Source organism: Triticum urartu, chromosome 6A (genome assembly GCF_056163025.1).
Source record: "Triticum urartu cultivar PI428250 chromosome 6A, HENAU_Tu73, whole genome shotgun sequence".
NCBI lineage: Eukaryota > Viridiplantae > Streptophyta > Magnoliopsida > Poales > Poaceae > Triticum > Triticum urartu.
In genome coordinates, this window is record NC_141878.1 from 596,855,565 (window position 1) to 596,880,085 (window position 24,521).

General features: G+C 43.2%; 2 protein-coding genes and 2 pseudogenes across 3 annotated transcripts; 2 read left to right on the forward strand and 2 right to left on the reverse strand.

Moving 5' to 3' along the window:
- The first annotated feature begins 7,231 nt into the window (after positions 1 to 7,231).
- On the forward strand, positions 7,232 to 10,156 carry LOC147966965 (uncharacterized; annotated as a pseudogene). The gene is made up of 4 exons (XR_015609321.1): positions 7,232 to 7,301; positions 8,121 to 8,171; positions 8,263 to 10,048; positions 10,130 to 10,156. The product of XR_015609321.1 is annotated as an uncharacterized LOC147966965 (transcript).
- A 503-nt stretch (positions 10,157 to 10,659) lies between these two features.
- LOC147966966 (uncharacterized) lies at positions 10,660 to 11,501 on the forward strand (the record flags this gene model as incomplete). Its single annotated transcript, XM_087527431.1, has 1 exon — positions 10,660 to 11,501. A coding segment is annotated over one exon (630 nt), but the record flags the coding sequence as incomplete, so codon positions are not given.
- Positions 11,502 to 12,063: 562 nt separating this feature from the next.
- LOC147966967 (uncharacterized) lies at positions 12,064 to 14,249 on the reverse strand. Its single transcript, XM_087530992.1, has 2 exons — positions 12,989 to 14,249; positions 12,064 to 12,413 (listed from the first exon to the last, which is right to left on the reverse strand). Exons 1-2 carry the CDS (start codon positions 14,247 to 14,249, stop codon positions 12,064 to 12,066), a joined length of 1,611 nt encoding a protein of 536 aa, XP_087387118.1.
- Positions 14,250 to 16,886: 2,637 nt separating this feature from the next.
- LOC147966968 (uncharacterized) lies at positions 16,887 to 20,102 on the reverse strand (annotated as a pseudogene).
- Between the last annotated feature and the right edge of the window lie 4,419 nt (positions 20,103 to 24,521).

Consider the following 24,521-nt stretch of genomic DNA (forward strand, 5'->3'; position numbering starts at 1 on the left):
CTGGACTTCTTCCCCTTCGCCTTCGCCGTCGCCTTCTTCGCCCGCTCCAGCGCCACCGTCTTCTCTTTCCCCATCGTCGCAGGCGAGATGCGCTCGGAGTAGCGGCACTGGAGCGAGAACGAGCGCGGCGGAGAAATTTGAGGAGAAGAGTGAAGGAAATATGCCCTAGAGGCAGTAATAAAGTTATTATTTATTTCCTTATATCATGATAAATGTTTATTATTCATGCTAGAATTATATTAACCGGAAACATAATACATGTGTGAATACATAGACAAACAGAGTGTCACTAGTATGCCTCTACTTGACTAGCGCGTTAATCAAAGATGGTTATGTTTCCTAACCATGGACAAAGAGTTGTTATTTGATTAACGGGATCACATCATTAGATGAATGATCTGATTGACTTGACCCATTCCATTAGCTTAGCACCCGATCGTTTAGTATGTTGCTATTGCTTTCTTCATGACTTATACATGTTCCTATTACTATGAGATTATGCAACACCCGTTTGCCGAAGGAACACTTTGTGTGCTACCAAACATCACAACGTAACTGGGTGATTATAAAGGTGCTCTACAGGTGTCACCAAAGGTACATGTTGGGTTGGCGTATTTCGAGATTAGGATTTGTCACTCCGATTGTCGGAGAGGTATCTCTGGGCCCTCTCGGTAATGCACATCACATAAGACTTGCAAGCATTGCAACTAATGAGTTAGTTGCGACATGATGTATTACGGAACTAGTAAAGAGACTTGCCGGTAACGAGATTGAACTAGGTATTGATATACCGACGATCGAATCTCGGGCAAGTAACATACCGATGACAAAGGGAACAACGTATGTTGTTATGCGGTCTGACCAATAAAGATCTTCGTAGAATATGTAGGAGCCAATATGAGCATCCAGGTTCCGCTATTGGTTATTGACCGGAGTTGTGTCTCGGTCATGTCTACATTATTCTCGAATCGTAGGGTCCGCACACTTAACGTTACGATGACAGTTTCATTATGAGTTTATGTATTTTGATGTACCGAAGGTTGTTCGGAGTCCCGGATGTGATCACGGACATGACGAGGAGTCTCGAAATGGTCGAGACATAAAGATTGATATATTGGAAGCCTATATTTGGATATCAGAAGTGTTCCGGGTGAAATCGGGATTTTACCGGAGTACCGGGAGGTTACCGGAACCCCCCGGGAGGTATATGGGCCTTAGTGCGCTTTAGTGGAAGAGAGGAGAGGTGGCCAGGGCTGGGCCGCGCGCCCCTCCCCCCTAGTCCAAATAGGACAAGGAGAGGGGGGCGGCGCCCCCCCCCTTCCTTCTCTCTCTCCTCTTTCCCCCTCCCGAATCCTATTCCAACTAGGAAAGGGGGGAATCCTACTCCCGGTGGGAGTAGGACTCCTCCTGGCGCACCCTTCTCCTGGCCGGCCGCACCCCCCCCCCCCCTTGATCGTTTATATACGGGGGCAAGGGGGCACCTCTAGACACAAGTTGATCTTCGTGATCGTTCCTTAGCCGTGTGCGGTGCCCCCTTCCACCATATTCCACCTCGGTCATATTGTAGCGGTGCTTAGACGAAGCCCTGCGACGGTTGAACATCAAGATCGTCACCACGCCGTCCTGCTGACGGAACTCCTCCCCGAAGCTTTGCTGGATCGGAGCCCGGGGAGCGTCATCGAGCTGAATGTGTGCCAAGAACGCGGAGGTGCCGGAGTAACGGTGCTTGGATCGGTTGGACTGGGAAGACATACGACTACTTCCTCTACGTTGCATCAACGCTTCCGCTTCGGTCTATGAGGGTACGTAGACAACACTCTCCCCTCTCGTTGCCATGCATCACCATGATCTTGCGTGTGCGTAGGAAATTTTTTGAAATTACTATGTTCTCCAACAGTGGTATCAGAGCCTAGGTTTTATGGTTTGATGTTATATGCACGAGTAGAACACAAGTGAGTTGTGGGCGATATAAGTCATACTGCTTACCAGCATGTCATACTTTGGTTCGGCGGTATTGTTGGCTGAAGCAGCCCGGACCGACATTACGCGTACGCTTACGCGAGACTGGTTCTACCGACGTGCTTTGCACACAGGTGGCTGGCGGGTGTCAGTTTCTCCAACTTTAGTTGAACCGAGTGTGGCTACGCCCGGTCCTTGCAAAGGTTAAAACAGCACCAACTTGACAAACTATCGTTCTGGTTTTGATGCGTAGGTAAGATTGGTTCTTGCTTAAGCCCGTAGCAGCCACGTAAAACTTGCAACAAACAAAGTAGAGGACGTCTAACTTGTTTTTGCAGGGCATGTTGTGATGTGATATGGTCAAAGCATGATGCTAAATTTTATTGTATGAGATGATCATGTTTTGTAATTGAGTTATCGGCAACTGGCAGGAGCCATATGGTTGTCGCTTTATTGTATGCAATGCAATCGCCCTGTAATGCTTTACTTTATCACTAAGTGGTAGCGATAGTCGTAGAAGCATAAGATTGGCGAGACGACAACGATGCTACGATGGAGATCAAGGTGTCGCGCCGGTGACGATGGTGGTCATGACGGTGCTTCGGAGATGGAGATCACAAGCACAAGATGATGATGGCCATATCATATCACTTATATTGATTACATGTGATGTTTATCTTTTATGCATCTTATCTTGCTTTGATTGACGGTAGCATTATAAGATGATCTCTCACTAAATTTCAAGATAAAAGTGTTCTCCCTGAGTATGCACCGTTGCCAAAGTTCGTCATGCCCAGACACCACGTGATGATCGGGTGTGATAAGCTTTATGTCCATCTACAACGGGTGCAAGCCAGTTTTGCACACGCGGAATACTCAGGTTAAACTTGACGAGCCTAGCATATGCAGATATGGCCTCGGAACACTGAGACCGAAAGGTCGAGCGTGAATCATATAGCAGATATGATCAACATAGCGATGTTCACCATTAAAAACTACTCCATTTCACGTGATGATCGGTTATGGTTTAGTTGATTTGGATCACGTGATCACTTAGATGATTAGAGGGATGTCTATCTAAGTGGGAGTTCTTAAGTAATATGATTAATTGAACTTAAATTTATCATGAACTTAGTCCCTGATAGAATCTTGCTTGATTGTAGATAGATGGCCCGTGTTGTTGTTCCGTTGAATTTTAATGCGTTTCTTGAGAAAGCAAAGTTGAAAGATGATGGTAGCAATTACACGGACTGGGTCCATTGATGACGGGAAAATGGCGGGCGTGAGACACGCGTCCACGTCATTGATACAGAATGAAATTTAAATGCATACAATAAAAATAGGATCAAACATTGCAGGTACTTTATTTCCAGAACTCTTACATTTACATAAAAATTCTGTTAATTACATCTCCGAAGAGAAAACCCCTGATTAAGAATTCCAACATATCTATTACATAAGATTGCAACACATTCCTATTACAATATGCTACAAGAAAATTCCTCCTCGCGATCGTCGATGCACTCCTGCTTGGGTACTTGAAGTTTGCTTTCATGCAAGTACTTCTCTATAATTTCATGTTTGATATGTTGGAGTATTTATTTTCCTAACATGTTTAATTGTGGTCAACCTCGTTTATATGATGGTGCAGAATGAAGGTTGGTTTTGACTAGGCTTAGTTTTATCCTACGTTTAGCATATAGGATATGTATATATTTTTCTTCGGGAATTTTATACGACATCTTTGGTTTTGGTGGCATGGATACATGTGACATGCCAATTTTAATAACTTTTGCATCATCACATTACTACTATCACCGCACGACACTGATATGGTGCCCGTGTGTAGCGTAATGGACTGAAGCTTTCTGACACAATTTTGATGCTTTTATAGTGCATATGATATGTGCCATATTTTGTTGACTTTGACTTTACACGGTATCAAAACTAACCACGCGGTGCAATTATATGACACACACGTATAGCTTGACCCGTATGGAGTTTGTTTATGATATTTTTATTTGTTTAAAGCCTATGTGGGCTACATGAAATATGCATTATCATGTATTTTGCATGAATTTTGTATGCATATGTGGATGTGGAGTGAACTTATTTTTTATTAAGTTCTGCTTTACCTGTATTACTACTAACGCCGGTGGTACTAAGATAATGCCCGCGTGCAGCGTAACCAAGCAAAGGTTTGTGGAGCCATTATGGTTGCATGAGTTATATGACATCTATCATTTTTGTTTATGTTTGTACCTTACATGGTATTAGCACTAACTCCACATAGCGTCATTTCATTAGCGCTCGTGTGTAGCGTAACCCAAGTAAAGTGAGTTAGTGATATCCATTTATGACGATGCTAATAGTTTAGGCTCTTATAGCATTGGAGCATGTTTGCAATATCTTTTATATGACTTTGGCCAAAATATGTGGCATGGATGTTTTATTTAGATTTGTCTTACTTGTATTACAACTAACACCGCGTAACACGAATATCTTGTCCGCGTGTAGCGTAACCAAGTAAAATTGGTTTATGATGTGTAGTTTTGACTTTGGACTTTTGACCAAATATTTGACTTTGGACCAAATATTTGACGAATTTCATGCCATATTTTATTTGACTTTGGACCAAATATGTGGCCTGAATATTCTGTTTAGTTCTCTCTCACGTGTATTACTGCTAACAGCGCGTAGCATTAAGATAATGTCCGCGTGTAGCGTAACCAAGTAAGATTGATTTTTATGATGCAACATGTTTTATAATTCATCTCGCATGATTTTGGTTTCTAGGTGTGTATTGTGAACACATTTTTTAATTAAGTCTTGCCCTACTCGTATTACTACTAGCACCAAGTAGCATTAAGATAATGCCCTCGTGTAGCGTAACCAAGTGAAGGAATGTTTTGTATATTCTTGTTCGTATTACAACTAACGCGACACATAAGGTCCGTAGCGTAACCGGCCAAGAACAAATTCAGTTTAGCATATTCGTGATTTCATTCCAACTTAGTCATATCCATTTTTTTTATGATGACCGAATTAAGTCAACTTTTTATGAGGTTTTCGCACCTATGACACTCTCTTGATTTGTATCCATGTATAGAGACCAAACCAAGGAACGAGGCGTTCATCTTGGATTGTATCGCTAAAGGGACTGAACCAAGACGGAGATCAATAGGCCGAAGCGCATGCAACTTTTAAAGGAACCGTGCTTACAAGAACCATGCATGTTCCTTGACTCGTACCGCGATGGCCGAGCCGAAGGCGAAAGTTTGGGATAGATATATCATGCTCCTTGATTTGTACCATGATGGCCGAACCAAAGGCAACAATTTGGGGTGTATATAACATGTCCCTTGGTTTGTACCGCGATGGCCGAACCAAGGACAAAATTTTGAGATGGATTAAACATGCACCTTAGTTTGTACCACGATGGCCGGACTAAGGACGAGAATTTTGGAGATGAAACATTCTCCTTGATTTGTACCACGATGGCCGAACCAGGGGCTAGAATTTTAGAGAAATGAAACATGCTCCTTGATTTGTACCACGACGGCCGAACCAAGGGCTAGAGTTTTGAAAGAGGGGGAAGAAGAAAGCTCCCTGATCTGTACCACAATGGCCAAATCAGGGGCTAGGGAAGAGCCATGAATCTCACCTTCAAACCTCAGCAAGCAAGTCTCCTGCGTCCTCCTTCCTTTTCTGTATATGTTGTGTGAGAGAGAGATTTAGTACTGGGGAGAAAACGAATCCAGGACCGACCCTAGAGCAGTGCATCTGCCTGGTATTTATAGTGGCTAGGAAAGAGCAGTGCTCGTTGGCTGTAGGGCGCGCCCACCCACGTCTCACGTCGTGTGATCGTGCGGAACGTGAGAACGTGGGCTGTTTTCTTTTTTTATTCCATTGATTACTAATTGATCCACGTAAGGTTGACCAATAGCTAGCTCCATTACGTGATTAGTCATTATGGGCTGGCACTTTTTCTTTTTAAGTAACATGTGGGCCTTCCACACACTGTTCGCATGCATGCATGTCAACTTTATGGAGAGTACGGCCATGCATTTGTGGCCTTTTTTATGGGCTAAGCATGATTAGCTACTAATGGCTTATTAAAATTTAGGGTGTGCACGCTAATTTTTTTTATGCAACTCAAGGTCTATAATCAAATGAATATTTGACCAAGTATACTGCGTATATTTCATCGGGACAATATTTTTTTATGCGTTGTTTAAATATTTCATTTTGCCGATGGAACAAAGTCGAACATTTATCATATAGTCGCCATTTTGGCGATATTAGCATCCCTCATGACAATTTTTTTTATTTTCGCCGTTAGTAGCAGCGCGCATGTGTGCGAGCCATGTGCTCTCCATATTTTCTTCAAAACTTGACGAGTTTCGTCGTATTTTAAAATTGTCGGTTTAATGTGTGCACTGTCGACAAAAATAAAAAAATATCAGACGCCTATTTTGTCTATCGTCACTTTGAGATATTGATTATATTTTTTAAGTGATCCTTCTCATTATAAAACGGATTTTTGCCGTTTTGAATATATATTTTATGTGGGTCATGGATTTTATTTTATCTTGGTCAAAATCCATGTCAACAGATGCCCCTCGAGGTCTGGGCTTGAGGAAACAATTTTTTTTTTACTCGAGCCGAGAGCTCGAAACTTGATTATACATATTTCGTGTTTAGAGCACTTTTTGTGAGTATATGTGCTCATGCTCCTTTAGAAACGTTGACCTTTAGTCAAGTGCATGCCAGTTATTCGTGGTTGTACATCTTTCTTTTATTTGCGCGCGTTGCCGACCGATTTTGCAACCATGCAAGCTAGAAGTCAGGCCACGCTTGAGGTTAGCTGGCTAACAAACTCTATCCGGCTAACAAACCGCGTCCATTATCTCCTCCACTATCTTCTCAACCCTCTTTTAAACAACTAGCCTCCTTTTCTTTTCTTAGACCAGATTGAAGACGTCGGAGACAACCAGATAGAAGACGTTGGAGACTAGGTATGCTTCAGTCCGGCCGGCCGCAATTCTTTGATAGGCTAGCAAATTATATATGACTTCGCTAGTACCTAAATTGATTCATTGACTGATTAGTCTGCTATCTCATTAGTCCCAGATTGCTTTCAATCCCTCACAACATGCACCTCCGCGTGGGAAAGTACTGATTCGTCCAACTTGGGTATGCCCCTTCCGTCCTCTCATTATTAGGCCATGCTTTACCTTCTAATGTCCTGGGTGTCCCTTTAGTTTATAACCCATCTTTTCATCTCGTAGGTGCAGGAAGACAAGGACACCAGGTCACGGCCTGGATCAAATCTTACTTAGGTAATCTACTTTTCCAAATCATCTGATTATATTCGTTCGTTGTTGCATCTCTCTCATTATCTAGACGTATTAGGGATATGATGCCCTGAGCGCATACAACTTTTTTTTGTCATAGTGTATATAGCTCTGGTCTCTGGATGTGTTTGATCTGTAATTATTCATCCAAATATCATGACCCCACGGTCGGCGTCCCGGGAAGTCTCTATATGGGCTTGGTCCGTCGTTCGACTCGGGGATTATCATTTTTTGTATGAGTTAGTAGATTGCTCACTGTTGGCGCTCCAGGAAGCCTATATATAGGTTTCGTCCTTCGTTCAACACTGAATTTTTTTTATCGTGTACGTATATGAATTAGACTTGATCACTGTCGGCGTTCCGGCAAGCCTATATATGGGCTTGGTCCGTCGTTCGACGGTGATTTTTTTTAAAATATATATATGAATGTAATGACTTGATCACTGTCGGCGTTCCGGCAAGCCTATATATGGGCTTGGTCCGTCGTTCGACTGTGATTTTTTTTTCTATATATGAGTTTGATGACTCGATCACCGTCGGCGTTCCGGCAAGCCTATATATGGGCTTGGTCCGTCGTTCGACGGTGATTTTTTATTTGCCATATATGTATGAGTTTGATGACTCGATCACCGTCGGTGTTCCGGCAAAGCTTATATATGGGCTTGGCCCGTCGTTCGACGGTGATGTTACTTTCTTTTTGGGGGGGGATGAGGAATATTTTCAATCACGCGCACCTGTTTCGTGTTTCTCATATTCCCTTTTTTTATGCATCAAATTCAAATATTGAAATGCTTTTTATTGTAGATACCATCTCTCGTTGCAGACTGCGTACCTCGGGATCATCTCTTCACCTTGGTATGATATTCAATCTTGCACTTTCATGTACTATTTTTAACTTCCTGTAATTTCATACGTATACCGACATGCATATTTTTCTTGCATATAGATGGAGGAAGCCACGACACCATCTTCGTCTGAATCATGTAGAATGCCTTTATCACAGTTGGCCAAAAAACACCTATTTGAACCTGATACTAGTGAGCTAGCCAATCCAGTGATTACGAAGTTAGGCGTACCACACGGCCATCCTGAGCTTGGACCATGTGGATGGACGGCAGGGCCATCTTTCTCAGCTCGTTGTTATCAACCTCCCGCACCTGGGCCCAGACTTGATGAAGCTTCAACCCTTGGGACACATATGATATCCAAAGGTTTAGACTGGGAGAATCATGAGGTTGAATACGCTCCAATGCCTCTTGGGTATCTTGAATGGGGTACTAATGTCTTGAAGAAATATCATACCCATCTGAAGGGGAGTGAGGAAGGTGTGGATTACGTCTATGGAGCAATTTATTGCTCTTTAGGCGACTATTCTGTCTCCCCTTCTCTTTTAAGGTCTTTATTGGAGAAATGGGATCCCAACACCAACACGTTTTTGTTCTCGTCTGGCGAGCGTACAGTCACACTTCTTGATATGCATCAGATCGCGGGGTTGCCCCTTGATGGTGAACCTTATGAAGAATATGTTCCCCTAGCTGATGAGTTGGATCCTTCGACTCTTTTGTACCCCAACTTCCTGTCTCGGCTCCTAGAAATTTGGACCAAGCTTGCTGTGGGTGGCAAAGTAGGTTTCAAGGAATGGTGTGACTTCTTTCACAACAGTGGAGTAAACTCCTTTGCTACCAAGAGATTAGAAGACCAGCGCGTGTACACTGCGGCTTTTCTTGCCATATGGCTTTGCCGCTACGTCGTTGTTGGTGGTGGGCCATATATTCGCCCTGGGGTATTAGTGATGGCGGCATGGATTTCCCTAGGACGACGCATCTCTTTGGGCCCACCTGCTCTTTGCTCCCTTTATTACTCACTTCGGCGAATTTGCACTCATCCGATTGGCCCTTCATTCATACATAGGATTTGGCCAGTCCACTACCTTGCTGGATGGATGGGCGTGTACCTCAAGAAACCCTATGGAAACAGAGCAAAAACGCCAAATTTTCCAAGCTCCAGAATTTTGGCAGTACAACCTAATATGGTGAACACCATGTTTAAGACACCACGTCATTTTGCTCCTAAAGAGGCACATGCTTTCCTCGATGACTATAAGAATATTGCTTGGAACCCCCATTCTCTCACTATGGAAGGTGTGTTCAAACCCAAGAGGGCTTTCTTAATTTCCATTCGTCGAGGCATGCTGCCATGGAGGCGTGGTACTATCACCGCCGACGTGTGTATAGCTGAACCATATCACCCAGATCGAGTGGCACAACAGTTTCGTCTTGACCAAGTTGTACCCTTTTCTCCTCTAGCGAGCCTGTATACTCAAGACGAAATTGGAATTGCCTATGCTTTTTGGTCACACCTATTATCCTTGGCCCCTGAAGAATTCCACTGTTTTCCTGATGATGATCGAGTTGGGAACACCTCTGTAGCATGGGCTAATTGGTGGAAAAAAATTCTAAAGCCTTTCGCCGACATTCTGGACCATCTTTGCGATGGCAACATGACTGGGAAGACCCCTTATGATGTAAGGATAAAAAATAAGCGTGCACTACAGCACAACATCATTGTCTGACAAAGATTTTATGGTGGTGAGGAGAGTACCTATTGAGCACCATGACCAACATGTTCAGTCCCTTGAGAAGGTAGAGACACCTATTACAGATCAATGGAGACTGGTCCTCTATAATTATTTAAATGATGTTGTTGCTGCTCAACCGGTGAAGTCTAAAAAGGTGAGCTCAAGCACATGTGTGTCCATTTTTCATTATGTCTCACGTACTATTAAGTACTAACTTGAACTCTTTTTTTTGCAGCTACGGCGGAGTAATGTACCGAAATAGAATGGCATAGCTGGGTCCTCCTCCGCTCATCTGTTATCAACGGATAATGATATCTCAGACACTGCCCCATCCTCTAGCGGAAAGAGACACAGACAATCTACACCGCCTCACATGGAATAGGAAGAAAGGCTGCCCTTGAAGCGCAAACTTGATTTCGGCCAAGAATCTAATCTTTCTGAACCAATAACATTGGATGGTCCGTCATTAGATGTTGAACTCGGTAACTTTGTTAGCGATGAAGATTTTGGCCATCTCTTCATGGGAGAGAAGGACCATGGCCTTGGTGACCTCTTCAATTTATCCGTCGAGGATTATATCATTAGCGAGCGTGGCACAAGTCGTCCACCTTCCATCCCGGGTGTGGCTGAAACTGCGCCCCCTACCCCTAGTGCTCTTGGTTTCTTGTCAACTTTACCTGGTAGTTTATTTATTTATATGTTTATTTAACTGGTCGTGTTTTGGACCATCATTATCATCAATTCTCATAACTCATCTCTCTTTTTTTAGGCTGCGAACAAGAAATTCGCCACTCACAAGATCCTGAGGTGATGGTTGCATCAGGGAAAGACGCACAGATGGACTGCAGTTTCGTCAAGGACACATTTATGGATGTTACAGATTTCGTGGTGAAACGAGCCCTCGAAGGACTGAACGACTCTACCCTTGGTGATCCCAAGCGACGCATTATGCTTGAGAGCGTTTCTCAGACGCTGCCCACGCAAGTACCTGAGGTAGCTAAGGTGCAGGCCATGTTGGTCGGGCTTATTGACATTTCCAAGAAGTTGGAGGTTGGCCAGACTAAGTTCACGGAGGAATCCGAGCGAGATGAGCATGTTGTTGCTGAAGTAGGACTTAAGATTAAGTCTGGCCATGAGGTTTCGAAGGCCATGATTGAGGACTTATCTGCCGTAGAGAAGAAGTGCACTGAAATGGAGGCACGTGAAGCAGAGTTGAAGGCCCAGCTTGAAGAGGTTACTGCTACTTTGCATAGGCTTAAGCTGGAAATGGAACAACGCCGACAAGCACATGATGCCCATCAATCTGAACAGAAGAAGTTGGTGAAGAGTGTACAGGATACCAATGCTGGCAACGTGCAAGGCTTGCTGAATTTAAACAAAAGACAGCAGATTTGAAGACTGAAGCAAGTCAGTTGTTGAACAGCCTCCAGAACTGGCGAGCTTCTTGAGAAGGCGTAGACTTTGTTTAGTTCTCTTTTATTTGGCCATTTCAATTCATCATTTCCCTTGAAGTCATTTTATGTTCAGTACTCAGTTTCACTTCAAATGTAGCAGTACTTTGTTTATTCAGGTGGGAACTCCAAATTTTATGCATGATGTGCTAGTACGCCAGCTTTGACGTTGAAACATCCTTATTTATTTACACTATCGTTGTGTATGGCCTGCAGCCTTATTTATTTTATTCTATTTGTTTATTATATAAATGCATGTACGTATCCTTTTTTGTACGACGGTTTAAGCTTATGAAGTCTGGAGTCTGCTTGCTGTTTATTTTTTTATTACCCACTTTTTTTACGTCACAGTTTATACTCGTAAGTTATTGGAGTTTTTTTTTTGCCCTAGTTTATAATCGTAGGGGTGTGGAGTATTTTGGATGATCCTTTTTTTTGGCATCGTAGTTATACTCGTAAGCTGTTGGAGTATTATTCTTTTTGTGTGCCCCAGTCTATACTCATATAGGCGTGGTCTATTTTTATTTTTATGTCACAGTTTATACTCGTAAGTCGTTGGAGTATTTTTTTTGCCCCAGTTTATACTCATAAGGGTATGGAGTAATTATGATGATTTGATTTTTTTTTCCATCACAGTTTATACTCGTAAGTCGTTGGAGTATTTTTTTTGTGCCCCAGTTTACACTCATGAGGTTATGGAGTATCATTTTGTTTTTACTCAAGCATAATAGCGCTTAAGGAATTTTCCATTTATCGGTGGCGGGTAATACTCGCCGTTAGGGGAAATTATCCTGTATGCACCACTAGAGTAGACCTCTTTTATGATGTAGGGACCCTCCCATTTTGGCTCGAATTTTCCCCCCATCCGTCGTGTAACATTCATTGGACGGATGACGGCGAGCACTAGGTCTCCTTGCTTGAATGATCTCCTTTTACCGCGCTTGTCGAAAGCACGGGACATTCTAGCCTGATAGGCCTCCAAATTTTGTAATGCCTGAAGGCGTTTTCCTTCGAGCATTTCGAGTTCGCCGAGGCGTAATTTTATGGCCTCTTCTTCAGAAAGTTTCTCTGAATAGCAACTCTAAGCGAGGTAATTTGTACTTCTAATGGTAGAACTGCCTCTCCTCCAAATACGAGGGAGTATGGTGTCATTCCAGTTGGTGTACGTGTCGTGGTTCTATAAGCTCACAAGGCCTCAAGAAGTTTCTCATGCCACTCACGCTTATTTCTAGACACGACTTTCTTTAACAATTTGCAGAGGGTTTTATTAAAAGCTTCCGCCTGTCCATTAGCTGCCGGATTATAAGCCGTAGAATAGTGATGAATTATTTTGAATTTCGAGCATAACTTATCGACATGTTTATTTTTGAATGGTCCCCCGTTGTCAGACATGATACGGGAAGGAACTCCGAAGCGATATATGAGGTGTGTTCTTATGAAGTGCTCCACGTGCTCTCCCTTATCCTCTTTTAATGGTATAAGCTCGGCCCATTTAGAGAAGTAATCGGTGGCAGCCAGGATAAATTTGTGCCCCTTTGATGATGGCGGATTAATAGGTCCTACTATATCCATTCCCCACATTTCAAATGGCCATGCAATATTTGTGGGATGCAACAACTCATGGGGTTGATGTATGAAATTACCATGTACCTGGCACTCATGACACCTTTTTGCAAATTTCATGGCGTCGTCAAACATGGTAGGCCAATGGTAACCAAGATGTCGCAATTGATAATATAACTTAGGGCCAGATTGATGCGCCCCACACACCCCAGCGTGCACTTCATTTAAGGCTTCCAAAATTTCATTCCCTGCTAGACAGCGGAGGAGGATGCCATCGAAGGAACGCCTATATAGGGTATCATTTATACATGTATAGTGAACTGACCTTTTCCGAACTCTAGACCTTTCTGCAGAGTCTAGAGGTAAATATCCATGGAGCAAGTATTCCAGGAAAGGGCTTCGCCAGTCTCCAACTTCAATCTCGTAGATATCTGTAGTCATTGCAACCGACGTCGTCGTCTCCTCCTCCTGGGCGAGTATAGGTAGGATTCTGCATTCTTCAACACGAACGTCCATCATTTGATGTGAAGTTAATGACATACTAGCGGCTAAACCTGCTAAGGCGTCAGCCTTTTCATTCTGACTTCTTATAACATGCTGAATATTTAGATCAGCAAACATGGACATGAGCATTTTGGCTCGTTGGAAGTAAGGCATTAATTCTTCTTTCTTTACCATGTAAATTCCCAGTGGTTGGTTGATCACTAACTGAGAGTCACCATAAACAGTGAGTGAATCTAACCCCATATTCAGAGCTAATTCAAGCCCAATTATCAAAGCCTCATATTCAGCCGAATTATTTGAAACTTCTGAAGTTAGGGTGAATGAGTACGGGATTATCCCTTCACTGGGCGTCACGAAGACGACTCCAGCACCTGCCCCTGATCGTCGACACGCGCCATCGAAGTACATTTGCCAACATGTACTAGCAACTGATGTAGTGAACACCTCTTCATCCGGCAAGTCATCATTTATGGGGAAATCATCGGGTATTGGGTGTGTCGCTAGGAAGTTAGCTAACGCCTGCCCCTTCATGGCCTTTTGTGGCACAAACTTTATATCAAATTGCGACAAAAACATCGCCCACTTAGCCAGTCTACTTGAAAGCACCATTTTATTTAAGATGTACCTGAGAGGGTCTGCTCTCGATACGAGGTGTACAGTATGCTCCAACATGTAATGGCGCAATTTTTGTGCTGCAAACACCAATGCGATACATATCTTTTCCATGTCCGGATAGTTGCACTCAGCCCCCACGAGGGTGCGACTAAGGTAATATAGGGACATTTCCTTTCCGGACTCATTATTCTGTGCTAAAAGAGCTCCCAGCGACATAGGCATGGCTGCCGTATATAGGATCAGAGGACGCTCCTTAACTAGTGCACCCAGGATAGGTGGGTGTATAAGGTATTTTTTTAATGTCCAAGAATGCATTTTGGCATGCTTGGTCCCACTCGAATGAGACACCCTTCTTCATGAGACGTGAGAATGGTTTACATCTTCCTGATAAGTTTGAGATAAATCTCCTAATATATGCTAGGTGACCTTGGAAACTCTTTAGTTCATGTAGGTTTGTGGGTGGTGGCATTTTGACGATCGCTTTTACTTTATTTGGGTCAATTTGGATGCCATTCTTTGTGACCACAAAACCAAGAAATTTCCCGGAAGAAACTCCGAACGCACATTTCATGGGATTCATTTTCAAGTTATGTTCCCTCAGACGCTCGAAAACCATTGCAAGATGTTTCATATGGTCTTCTTCACGTTTTGATTTTACCACTATGTCATCAATATAACATTCAACGATTACATATAACAACCCATCTAAAACTATGGCCATGGCTCGTTGATATGTTGCCCCTGCATTTTTTAGTCCAAATGGCATGACCTTATAACAGAATATGCCTTTGGGCGTTCTGAAAGCCGTTAGCTCTTCATCTTCTGGCGCCATTTTTATTTGATTATATCCAGAATATCCATCCATAAAAGAAAATATTTCATGGTTCATGGTAGCATCGACGAGTATTTCAGATATAGGTATAGGAAAATCATCTTTAGGGCATGCTTTATTTAAGTCCCTAAAGTCTACACACACACGGATTTGACCATTTTTCTTTTTAACTGCAACAATATTGGAAAGCCACTTAGGATATTTAACTTCCCTAATGAATCCAGCAGCTATGAGTTTGTCGACCTCAGCTTCTATCTTGGGAAGTAGCTCGGGTCGAAATCTCCTTTGTGCTTGCTTCAATGGGGGAACATCGTCTTGCACAGCAAGTCGGTGCACCGCTACCTCTGGATCTAAGCCTGGCATTTCCTCGTAAGTCCAAGCGAAGACATCTTTGTTTGCAGAAAGGAACTTACGATATTCCTCTCTCTTTTCTTTAGACAGACGTGCGCCAATAAAAATCGGTCGAGGATCCTCGGTTGTCCCAATATTTATTTCTTCCAAGTCATCAATAGTTGGTTGATTACCATGCTCCATTTGTGGGGATGCCTCAGTTGGATCTACAAATTCAGTCGAGGTCATACAAACCTCGCAGCCCAGCCCATGTCTTTTTTCTTTCAAAGGCTGGCCCTCATGTAGAGCTTCGAGTTGTTCTCGGGACAACGCCTTTTCAAATGGCGCTCGCTGCCCCCGGCCATCGCACAACGACGGGCCAGTGAGAGTATCATATCCCATTCTCTGCATCATATACAAAACTCGGTTATCGTACAGAGAAATAGGCAATGACTCATCATCTTTATTTTCCAAGGTGATACGAACCACATTTTTATTTTTATTTTCATACTCATGCGACTCTTCTTTATCTTGCTTAATTTTATGTTGAACCAAAGGAGGTAAGAGCATAGGCATTTTGGTACCTCCTTTAACAGGTGATTTAGCGATGACACGGAATATTGGGTCACCCTCTTTCCTTTGGTCACTTGGTATATACTGATAAATCTTTCGGCCAGATGAGGATTCTGCAGGATTTTTCTTTACCATATTTGATTCAGGTACTACTACAGGCCTTGGCTTGTGTACTTTTTCAACAGGCTCAAAGTAGAATTTGGCATCGGCATAGAAAGATTCTGCTACGGTGAATGGTCTCTTATCTGCAAATATTCTTACTGTTTCTCCAGATTGCTCTTTGTACTTGACACACTGATGGAGTGTAGATGGCACAACCTGATTTTCATGCAACCATGGTCGGCCCAACAGTGCATTGTAAGATGTGGCTGCATCAATCACATGGAATCTCACGTATGTAGATAATGCTTCCATTTTTAGTACCAAAGAAATGGTACCCATGGCCTCTTGACCTAACTGGTTAAAGCCGTGAATGACCACATTTGACCGACTCAAATCCTTAGGGGAATATCCAATCCTTTTCAAAGTACGCAGAGGCAACAAATTTATGGCGGATCCACCATCTATCATTATGCGATTTGTTGGCAAGTCGTCAATCTCACCAAACATAAGAAGAGGTCTGTTGTGCTTCTTTGCTCCTAACAACATGTCCTCATCCGTGAATGTAACATTTAACACATCATTTAATTCAGTTTCAGTCTGTGAGACTTCCACTCTATAATCTTCAGGAAATGACAATGCTGTGACTAGTGCCTTACGTAAATCCGAGGAAAGAGACAAAGCATCATACACGGAAAGCATAGCTGGTATTTTCTTCAAATGAGAGATTACATCATACTTGACCGACACCTTAGAAGGCGGATCAATTGTCTCATTCTCGGTTACATCTTTGTTCCTAGGCTCCTTTCTAGGTGGAGGATGTGGGTCAGCTAACTGGCGACCTGATCTAAGGTGGACCTGATCCACTTCGGGCGCATCTTCTTCGGGGAAGTGAAGAGACTCGCTATCATCCTCAAACACACCTATAGTGAGAACGTTGAATTCTTCACTAGGCGGAACCTTCATGCGCTTCGCCATATGTTGATATTTCTTTGGTACGAAGCGCAGAGGAGCGACATCTTCCATCACTCGGGGTAGTACACGGCGTTTTGGCCGCTGTTCCCTCCAGTCTTGGGGTTCTTGAGAAGCTGGTACACTGGGCCACCCATCACAGCTGTAGGGAACGTGAGCCTCTCTTTTACGCTGACCCTGGGACGTGGTCCTATGACCGAGGTACGGGAGGAATCCTGAAGAGATAATTGGGGTAAATTCATATCCTGCTGTAAAAATCATATCATCATAAGTTGGCCTCATATTTGAAGATGCGCAACTCACCGAGCTATCTTGAAGAGTGGCAACATTTGCTGTAGCCATCTTCTTTCCTTTCTTTAAGCTTTTGAGGAGGTCTGTATCAATAGTCCCTTCATCGATCATTTTCGGTATGATATTCTTCACAACAAAGCAATCTTTGAGTGTATGGCCCAAAATGCGATGGTAGTGACAGAAATTTGGGTCATTGAATTTTGACTCTTCTTCTGGCCTTTTGGGCTTGGGAAGTTCTATAAGACTCAACTCCTTTAAACCAGTGAAAAGGTCATCAATTTCTTCTACAGGAAAAGAATACTCCCTGTTTTGTCGTTCGCTGAGCGTCGGCCTCCTACCGACTTGTGCATCTCGCTGTCCTTGGTTTCCTGTAGGTGCTCTTCTGGGCTGAAACTGAGGTTTTACTGCAGTTGTCTCCATGGCTTGTGCAGACTTGGGCTTCATTGGCACCTTTTCACGCTGACCGCCTTTGTCTGTAGGCTTGTTGAACGTCGTTTTTGTTCGACGAGCGACAAGCTGCATAAAATTTTCTATATCCGTGGATTTTGAAGCTAACTCTTCAAACGTGAGGGGCCTCACTCCTTGTAACTAGACAGCCACTTCCGAGCGGAGATTGTTCATGCACATACGCACTGCTTCTGGCTCAGTGATTGGCTATGGGCAGTGAAGACTTAGGTTTCTCCATCTATTTATTGAATCAGCTGCCCTCTCGTTGAACCCTTGTTCAGTTTGGGTCAACTCAGTTATGCCCACCGTCCTCTGCGTGCTATAAAACCGCTCGAGGAATGAGTTTTGCATTTGTTCCCACGTTTTTATAGAGCTTGGAGGTAGCTTGCTGTACCAAGTGAAGGCAGGCCCAGACAATGTCTGTACAAACTGCCTAAGGAGGAGTGCTCCATTGTGAGCCGTATCCTGACAAGCAGCAAGGAAGTGTGCTATGTGCTCGTGGGGAGATCCACTCCCGTTGAACTTACTAAATTGCGGCTGCCTGTAATTTGTTGGGAAAGGAACTAGGTCCACATCAGGTTGGTATGGCTTAACATACCCTGGCCGCATTGAGTACTGAGTTTGCATCAACTGGGACTTTACCCCTTCAGCGATCATTCTTTGGATCGCCTCAAGGTTAAGCCCTGCTCCTCCATGTTGGCTGCTAGCACCTGCGCCACCATCCCCTTCATTTCCTTTTCCTTGGTTATTGCTCATATGAATTCGAAGGGCTGCTAGCTCATCTTCCTTTTGCTGAAGTGCTGCCGTAAGGTTAGCTAATTGGTCCTCAACCGAACGAGTTTCATTCGCAGCTAGGACTTGTTCCGTATGTTCTGCACCATGGTGAAGTTCTATCTCATTCTCAGAAGGACAAGGAGTGCTATCTGATAGGGGATTGTAAGACCCCCCATTGCTTGACCCAAGTTCTTCATGATCTGAACCCTTCTGGCTCCGTGTCGTGCGGCGAGGACCTTCTACAACAGTCTTACGTGCCTTCTTCCTCTTGAAGTGTATCGATGCTGAGGAGGTTTCGCTACTATTGTCTGTCACCCCTTTGACACCAACTGGCATTGCATTGAATACTTCAAATGAGTTTCCTGAGACCTTCTTACGAGTTGGCCATGGAGCGAGAGTTCTGGTAGTCTTGTTTTCTGTACTTGCCATTTCTTTTGCCCCATTTCCTCCACTGACTTGACTTGTTGATGGAGAATCTCTTCCTTGTATTCTGCTATACCCCGAATCAGCTCGTACTGCCATCTCTCTTTGTTTCAGGGCAGCCCGCTTTTTGCGTGCATGAGCAGCCTGCTTCACATACTCTTGTCGTCGTGGGTCTGCCTTCACAAATTCTTCATATTCTGGCCACTTCGATAGAGTTTCTACACGCCGCATGATGGCGCCCCCAACATTATCAGCAGAGATAGAGCATCCCGGAAGTATTTCCTTCAAAGCTTGGCAAACATTCTGTGTCATGACGGCATGGAAGCTAGCATGGCTCCCCCCACGGATCCTTGCATTGATCTTCCTTTCTCTATTTCTGATGGGATATGCCACTTGCTTCCGTTGTTGATTGGTCATGTTTGCATCAGTTGCCACTGGGAAATCAAGCCATGCACGGCGAGCCCTTTGCCGTCGACGATGACGACGTGCCGGATCAACTGAGCCTCAAATGATGGTCTTGGTGCTGGCACCGATGAGGACAAAGGATCTGATATTGTAGCAGTTGGATCCACATGACCAGCTTGGAAGTCATCTGAAGTGACAAACACCCCCTGCCACTGGAGCGAGCGTCTATTGCTTGGCTCACCCATTAGGCATGGTCCAATGGGATTATAGCCCATGGTGGGGAAAAATTCAGGTGCATCAACACGAAGTTGGTTTCTTGGACGAGCCGATTCTTCATGTGAGGAAGACTCGGTGTCCTCAGCCATTACACCTTTTCCTTTGTCCGCAGAGCAAGCCCTTTGAGCAGCCCCTACGTTGCTTGGGATAAGCTTATGTGAGCTTTCTCCTGACCCTTCGCGTGCGCCCACCCTAAGTTTTGAAGGTGTAAGGGGCACCGCGACTTTGGTCGATGTAGTTGAAGTAGATTGTCTTGGTGATGCCACCTTTAGTGGTCCCGTCTGTTTTGCAAGAACGGGCCACTCTTCGGGTGTCATGCGGACAACCTTTGCTGGTACCTCATGGTTCATGACCTTGGTAGGTGACATCTTTGTGAAACCAGGAGGAACTGAAGTAGATGAAGAAGCTTCACGTACATGCTGATCCTTAGATGCTCTTGCAGCTGCACGCATCCTTCTCTTTGCTGACTTTGTGAGAACAGGAGTAAACCCTTCCTTCAGTGCAGAAGAGACTTCCTTTTCTTCTGGCTTAGTTGAGGATGCAGCTGTTGTTTCCAAACTCTTGCTAACTGCAGCCACAAGCGGACCAATTGGCACATCCAGCCAGAGGTCACCAAAGCGGAGAGTGACAAATTGTTGGACCTGTCCCTCCATACCTTTAAAATAAAGAAAACCATATATTAGTTTTCTTTATCTATTTATATGCGTACATAATATTTTATGCTTTCTGTACTATGGAAATTCATATGTTGCAATCCTATGTTGGAATTCGAAGATGAGGGGAGAAATACGTCCCACTGGGCGTGCCAGAATCTGATGACGGGAAAATGGCGGGCGTGAGACACGCGTCCACGTCATTGATACAGAATGAAATTTAAATGCATACAATAAAAATAGGATCAAACATTGCAGGTACTTTATTTCCAGAACTCTTACATTTACATAAAATTCTGTTAATTACATCTCCGAAGAGAAAACCCCTGATTAAGAATTCCAACATATCTATTACATAAGATTGCAACACATTCCTATTACAATATGCTACAAGAAAATTCCTCCTCGCGATCGTCGATGCACTCCTGCTTGGGTACTTGAAGTTTGCTTTCATGCAAGTACTTCTCTATAATTTCATGTTTGATATGTTGGAGTATGTATTTTCCTAACATGTTTAATTGTGGTCAACCTCGTTTATATGATGGTGCAGAATGAAGGTTGGTTTTGACTAGGCTTAGTTTTATCCTACGTTTAGCATATAGGATATGTATATATTTTTCTTCGGGAATTTTATACGACATCTTTGGTTTTGGTGGCATGGATACATGTGACATGCCAATTTTAATAACTTTTGCATCATCACATTACTACTATCACCGCACGACACTGATATGGTGCCCGTGTGTAGCGTAATGGACTGAAGCTTTCTGACACAATTTTGATGCTTTTATAGTGCATATGATATGTGCCATATTTTGTTGACTTTGACTTCACACGGTATCAAAACTAACCACGCGGTGCAATTATATGACACACACGTATAGCTTGACCCGTATGGAGTTTGTTTATGATATTTTTATTTGTTTAAAGCCTATGTGGGCTACATGAAATATGCCTTATCATGTATTTTGCATGAATTTTGTATGCATATGTGGATGTGGAGTGAACTTATTTTTTATTAAGTTCTGCTTTACCTGTATTACTACTAACGCCGCGTGGCACTAAGATAATGCCCGCGTGCAGCGTAACCAAGCAAAGGTTTGTGGAGCCATTATGGTTGCATGAGTTATATGACATCTATCATTTTTGTTTATGTTTGTACCTTACATGGTATTAGCACTAACTCCACATAGCGTCATTTCATTGGCGCTCGTGTGTAGCGTAACCCAAGTAAAGTGAGTTTGTGATATCCATTTATGACGATGCTAATAGTTTAGGCTCTTATAGCATTGGAGCATGTTTGCAATATCTTTTATATGACTTTGGCCAAAATATGTGGCATGGATGTTTTATTTAGATTTGTCTTACTTGTATTACTACTAACACCGCGTAACACGAATATCTTGTCCGTGTGTAGCGTAACCAAGTAAAATTGGTTTATGACGTGTAGTTTTGACTTTGGACTTTGGACCAAATATTTGACTTTGGACCAAATATTTGACGAATTTCATGCCATATTTTATTTGACTTTGGACCAAATATGTGGCCTGAATATTCTGTTTAGTTCTCTCTCACGTGTATTACTGCTAACAGCGCGTAGTATTAAGATAATGTCCGCGTGTAGCGTAACCAAGTAAGATTGATTTTTATGATGCAACATGTTTTATAATTCATCTCGCATGATTTTGGTTTCTAGGTGTGTATCGTGAACACATTTTTTAATTAAGTCTTGCCCTGCTCGTATTACTACTAGCACCAAGTAGCATTAAGATAATGCCCTCGTGTAGCGTAATCAAGTGAAGGAATATTTTGTATATTCTTGTTCGTATTACAACTAACGCGACACATAAGGTCCGTAGCGTAACCGGCCAAGAACAAATTCAGTTTAGCATATTCGTGATTTCATTCCAACTTAGTCATATCCATTTTTTTTATGATGACCGAATTAAGTCAACTTTTTATGAGGTTTTCGCACCTATGACACTCTCTTGATTTGTATCCATGTATAGAGACCAAACCAAGGAACGAGGCGTTCATCTTGGATTGTATCGCTAAAGGGACCGAACCAAGACGGAGATCAATAGGCCGAAGCGCATGCAACTTTTAAAGGAACCGTGCTTACAAGAACCATGCATGTTCCTTGACTCGTACCGCGATGGCCGAGCCGAAGGCGAAAGTTTGGGATAGATATATCATGCTCCTTGATTTGTACCATGATGGCCGAACCAAAGGCAACAATTTGGGGTGTATATAACATGTCCCTTGGTTTGTACCGCGATGGCCGAAACAAGGACAAAATTTTGAGATGGATTAAACATGCACCTTAGTTTGTACCACGATGGCCGGACTAAGGACGAGAATTTTGGAGAGATGAAACATTCTCTTTGATTTGTACCACGATGGCCGAACCAGGGGCTAGAATTTTAGAGAAATGAAACATGCTCCTTAATTTGTACCACGACGGCCGAACCAAGGGCTAGAGTTTTGAGAGAGGGGGAAGAAGAAAGCTCCCTGATCTGTACCACAATGGCCAAATCAGGGGCTAGGGAAGAGCCATGAATCTCACCTTCAAACCTCAGCAAGCAAGTCTCCTGCGTCCTCCTTCCTTTTCTGTATATGTTGTGTGAGAGAGAGATTTAATACTAGGGAGAAAACGAATCCAGAACCGACCCTAGAGCAGTGCATCTGCCTGGTATTTATAGTGGCTAGGAAGGAGCAGTGCTCGTTGGCTGTAGGGCGCGCCCACCCACGTCTCACGTCGTGTGATCGTGCGGAACGTGAGAACGTGGGCTGTTTTCTTTTTTTATTCCATTGATTACTAATTGATCCACGTAAGGTTGACCAATAGCTAGCTCCATTACGTGATTAGTCATTATGGGCTGGCACTTTTTCTTTTTAAGTAACATGTGGGCCTTCCACACACTGTTCGCATGCATGCATGTCAACTTTATGGAGAGTACGGCCATGCATTTGTGGCCTTTTTTATGGGCTAAGCATGATTAGCTACTAATGGCTTATTAAAATTTAGGGTGTGCACGCTGATTTTTTTTATGCAACTCAAGGTCTATAATCAAATGAATATTTGACCAAGTATACTGCGTATATTTCATCGGGACAATATTTTTTTATGCGTTGTTTAAATATTTCATTTTGCCAATGGAACAAAGTCAAACATTTATCATATAGTCGCCATTTTGGCGATATTAGCATCCCTCATGACAATTTTTTTTATTTTTGCCGTTAGTAGCAGCGCGCATGTGTGCGAGCCATGTGCTCTCCATATTTTCTTCAAAACTTGACGAGTTTCGTCGTATTTTAAAATTGTCGGTTTAATGTGTGCACTGTCGACAAAAAGAAATCAGACGCCTATTTTGTCTATCGTCACTTTGAGATATTGATTATATTTTTTAAGTGATCCTTCTCATTATAAAACGGATTTTTGCCGTTTTGAATATATATTTTATGTGGGTCATGGATTTTATTTTATCTTGGTCAAAATCCATGTCAACATCCGTAACTTGAGGATTATCCTCATTGCTGCACAGAAGAGTTACGTCCTGGAAGCACCGCTGGGTGACAAGCCTGCTGATGATGCAACTGAAGACGTTAAGAACGTCTGGCAGAGTAAAGCTGATGACTACTCGATAGTTTAATGTGCCATGCTTTATGGCTTAGAACCGGGACTTCAATGACGTTTTGAACGTCATGGGGCATATGAGATGTTCCAGGAGTTGAAGTTAATATTCAAGCAGAATGACCGGATTGAGAGATATGAAGTCTCCAATAAATTCTATAGCTGCAAGATGGAGGAGAATAGTTCTGTCAGTGAACATATACTCAAGATGTCTGGGTATTGTAATCACTTGATTCAACTGGGAGTTAATCTTCCGGATGATAGCGTCATTGACAGAATTCTCCAATCACTTCCACCAAACTACAAGAGCTTCGTGATGAACTATAATATGCAAGGGACGGATAAGACAATTCCCGAGCTCTTCGCAATGCTAAAGGCTGCGGAGGTAGAAATCAAAAAGGAGCATCAAGTGTTGATGGTCAACAAGACCACTAGTTTCAAGAAAAAGGGCAAAGGGAAGAAGAAGGGGAACTTCAAGAAGAACAGCAAGCAAGTTGCTGCTCACGACAAGAAACCCAAGTCTGGACCTAAGCCTGAAACTGAGTGCTTCTACTACAAGTAGACTGGTCACTGGAAACAGAACTACCCCAAGTATTTGGCGGATAAGAAGGATGGCAAGGTGAACAAAGGTATATGTGATATACATGTTATTGATGTGTACCTTACTAGAGCTCGCAGTAGCACCTGGGTATTTGATACTGGTTCTGTTGCTAATATTTGCAACTTGAAACAGGGACTACGGATTAAGCGAACACTGGCAAAGGACGAGGTGACGATGCGCGTGG

Bases quoted from the DNA above. Each gene is read 5' to 3' on its own strand.
- LOC147966967 (XM_087530992.1), bottom strand. From the start codon at position 14,249: ATGCCTATGTCGCTGGGAGCTCTTTTAGCACAGAATAATGAGTCCGGA. The intron at 12,414-12,988 runs GTAATTTCATAC...GTTGCTATTCAG, and splicing joins TCATGAGTGCCAGGTACATG to AGAAACTTTCTGAAGAAGAG.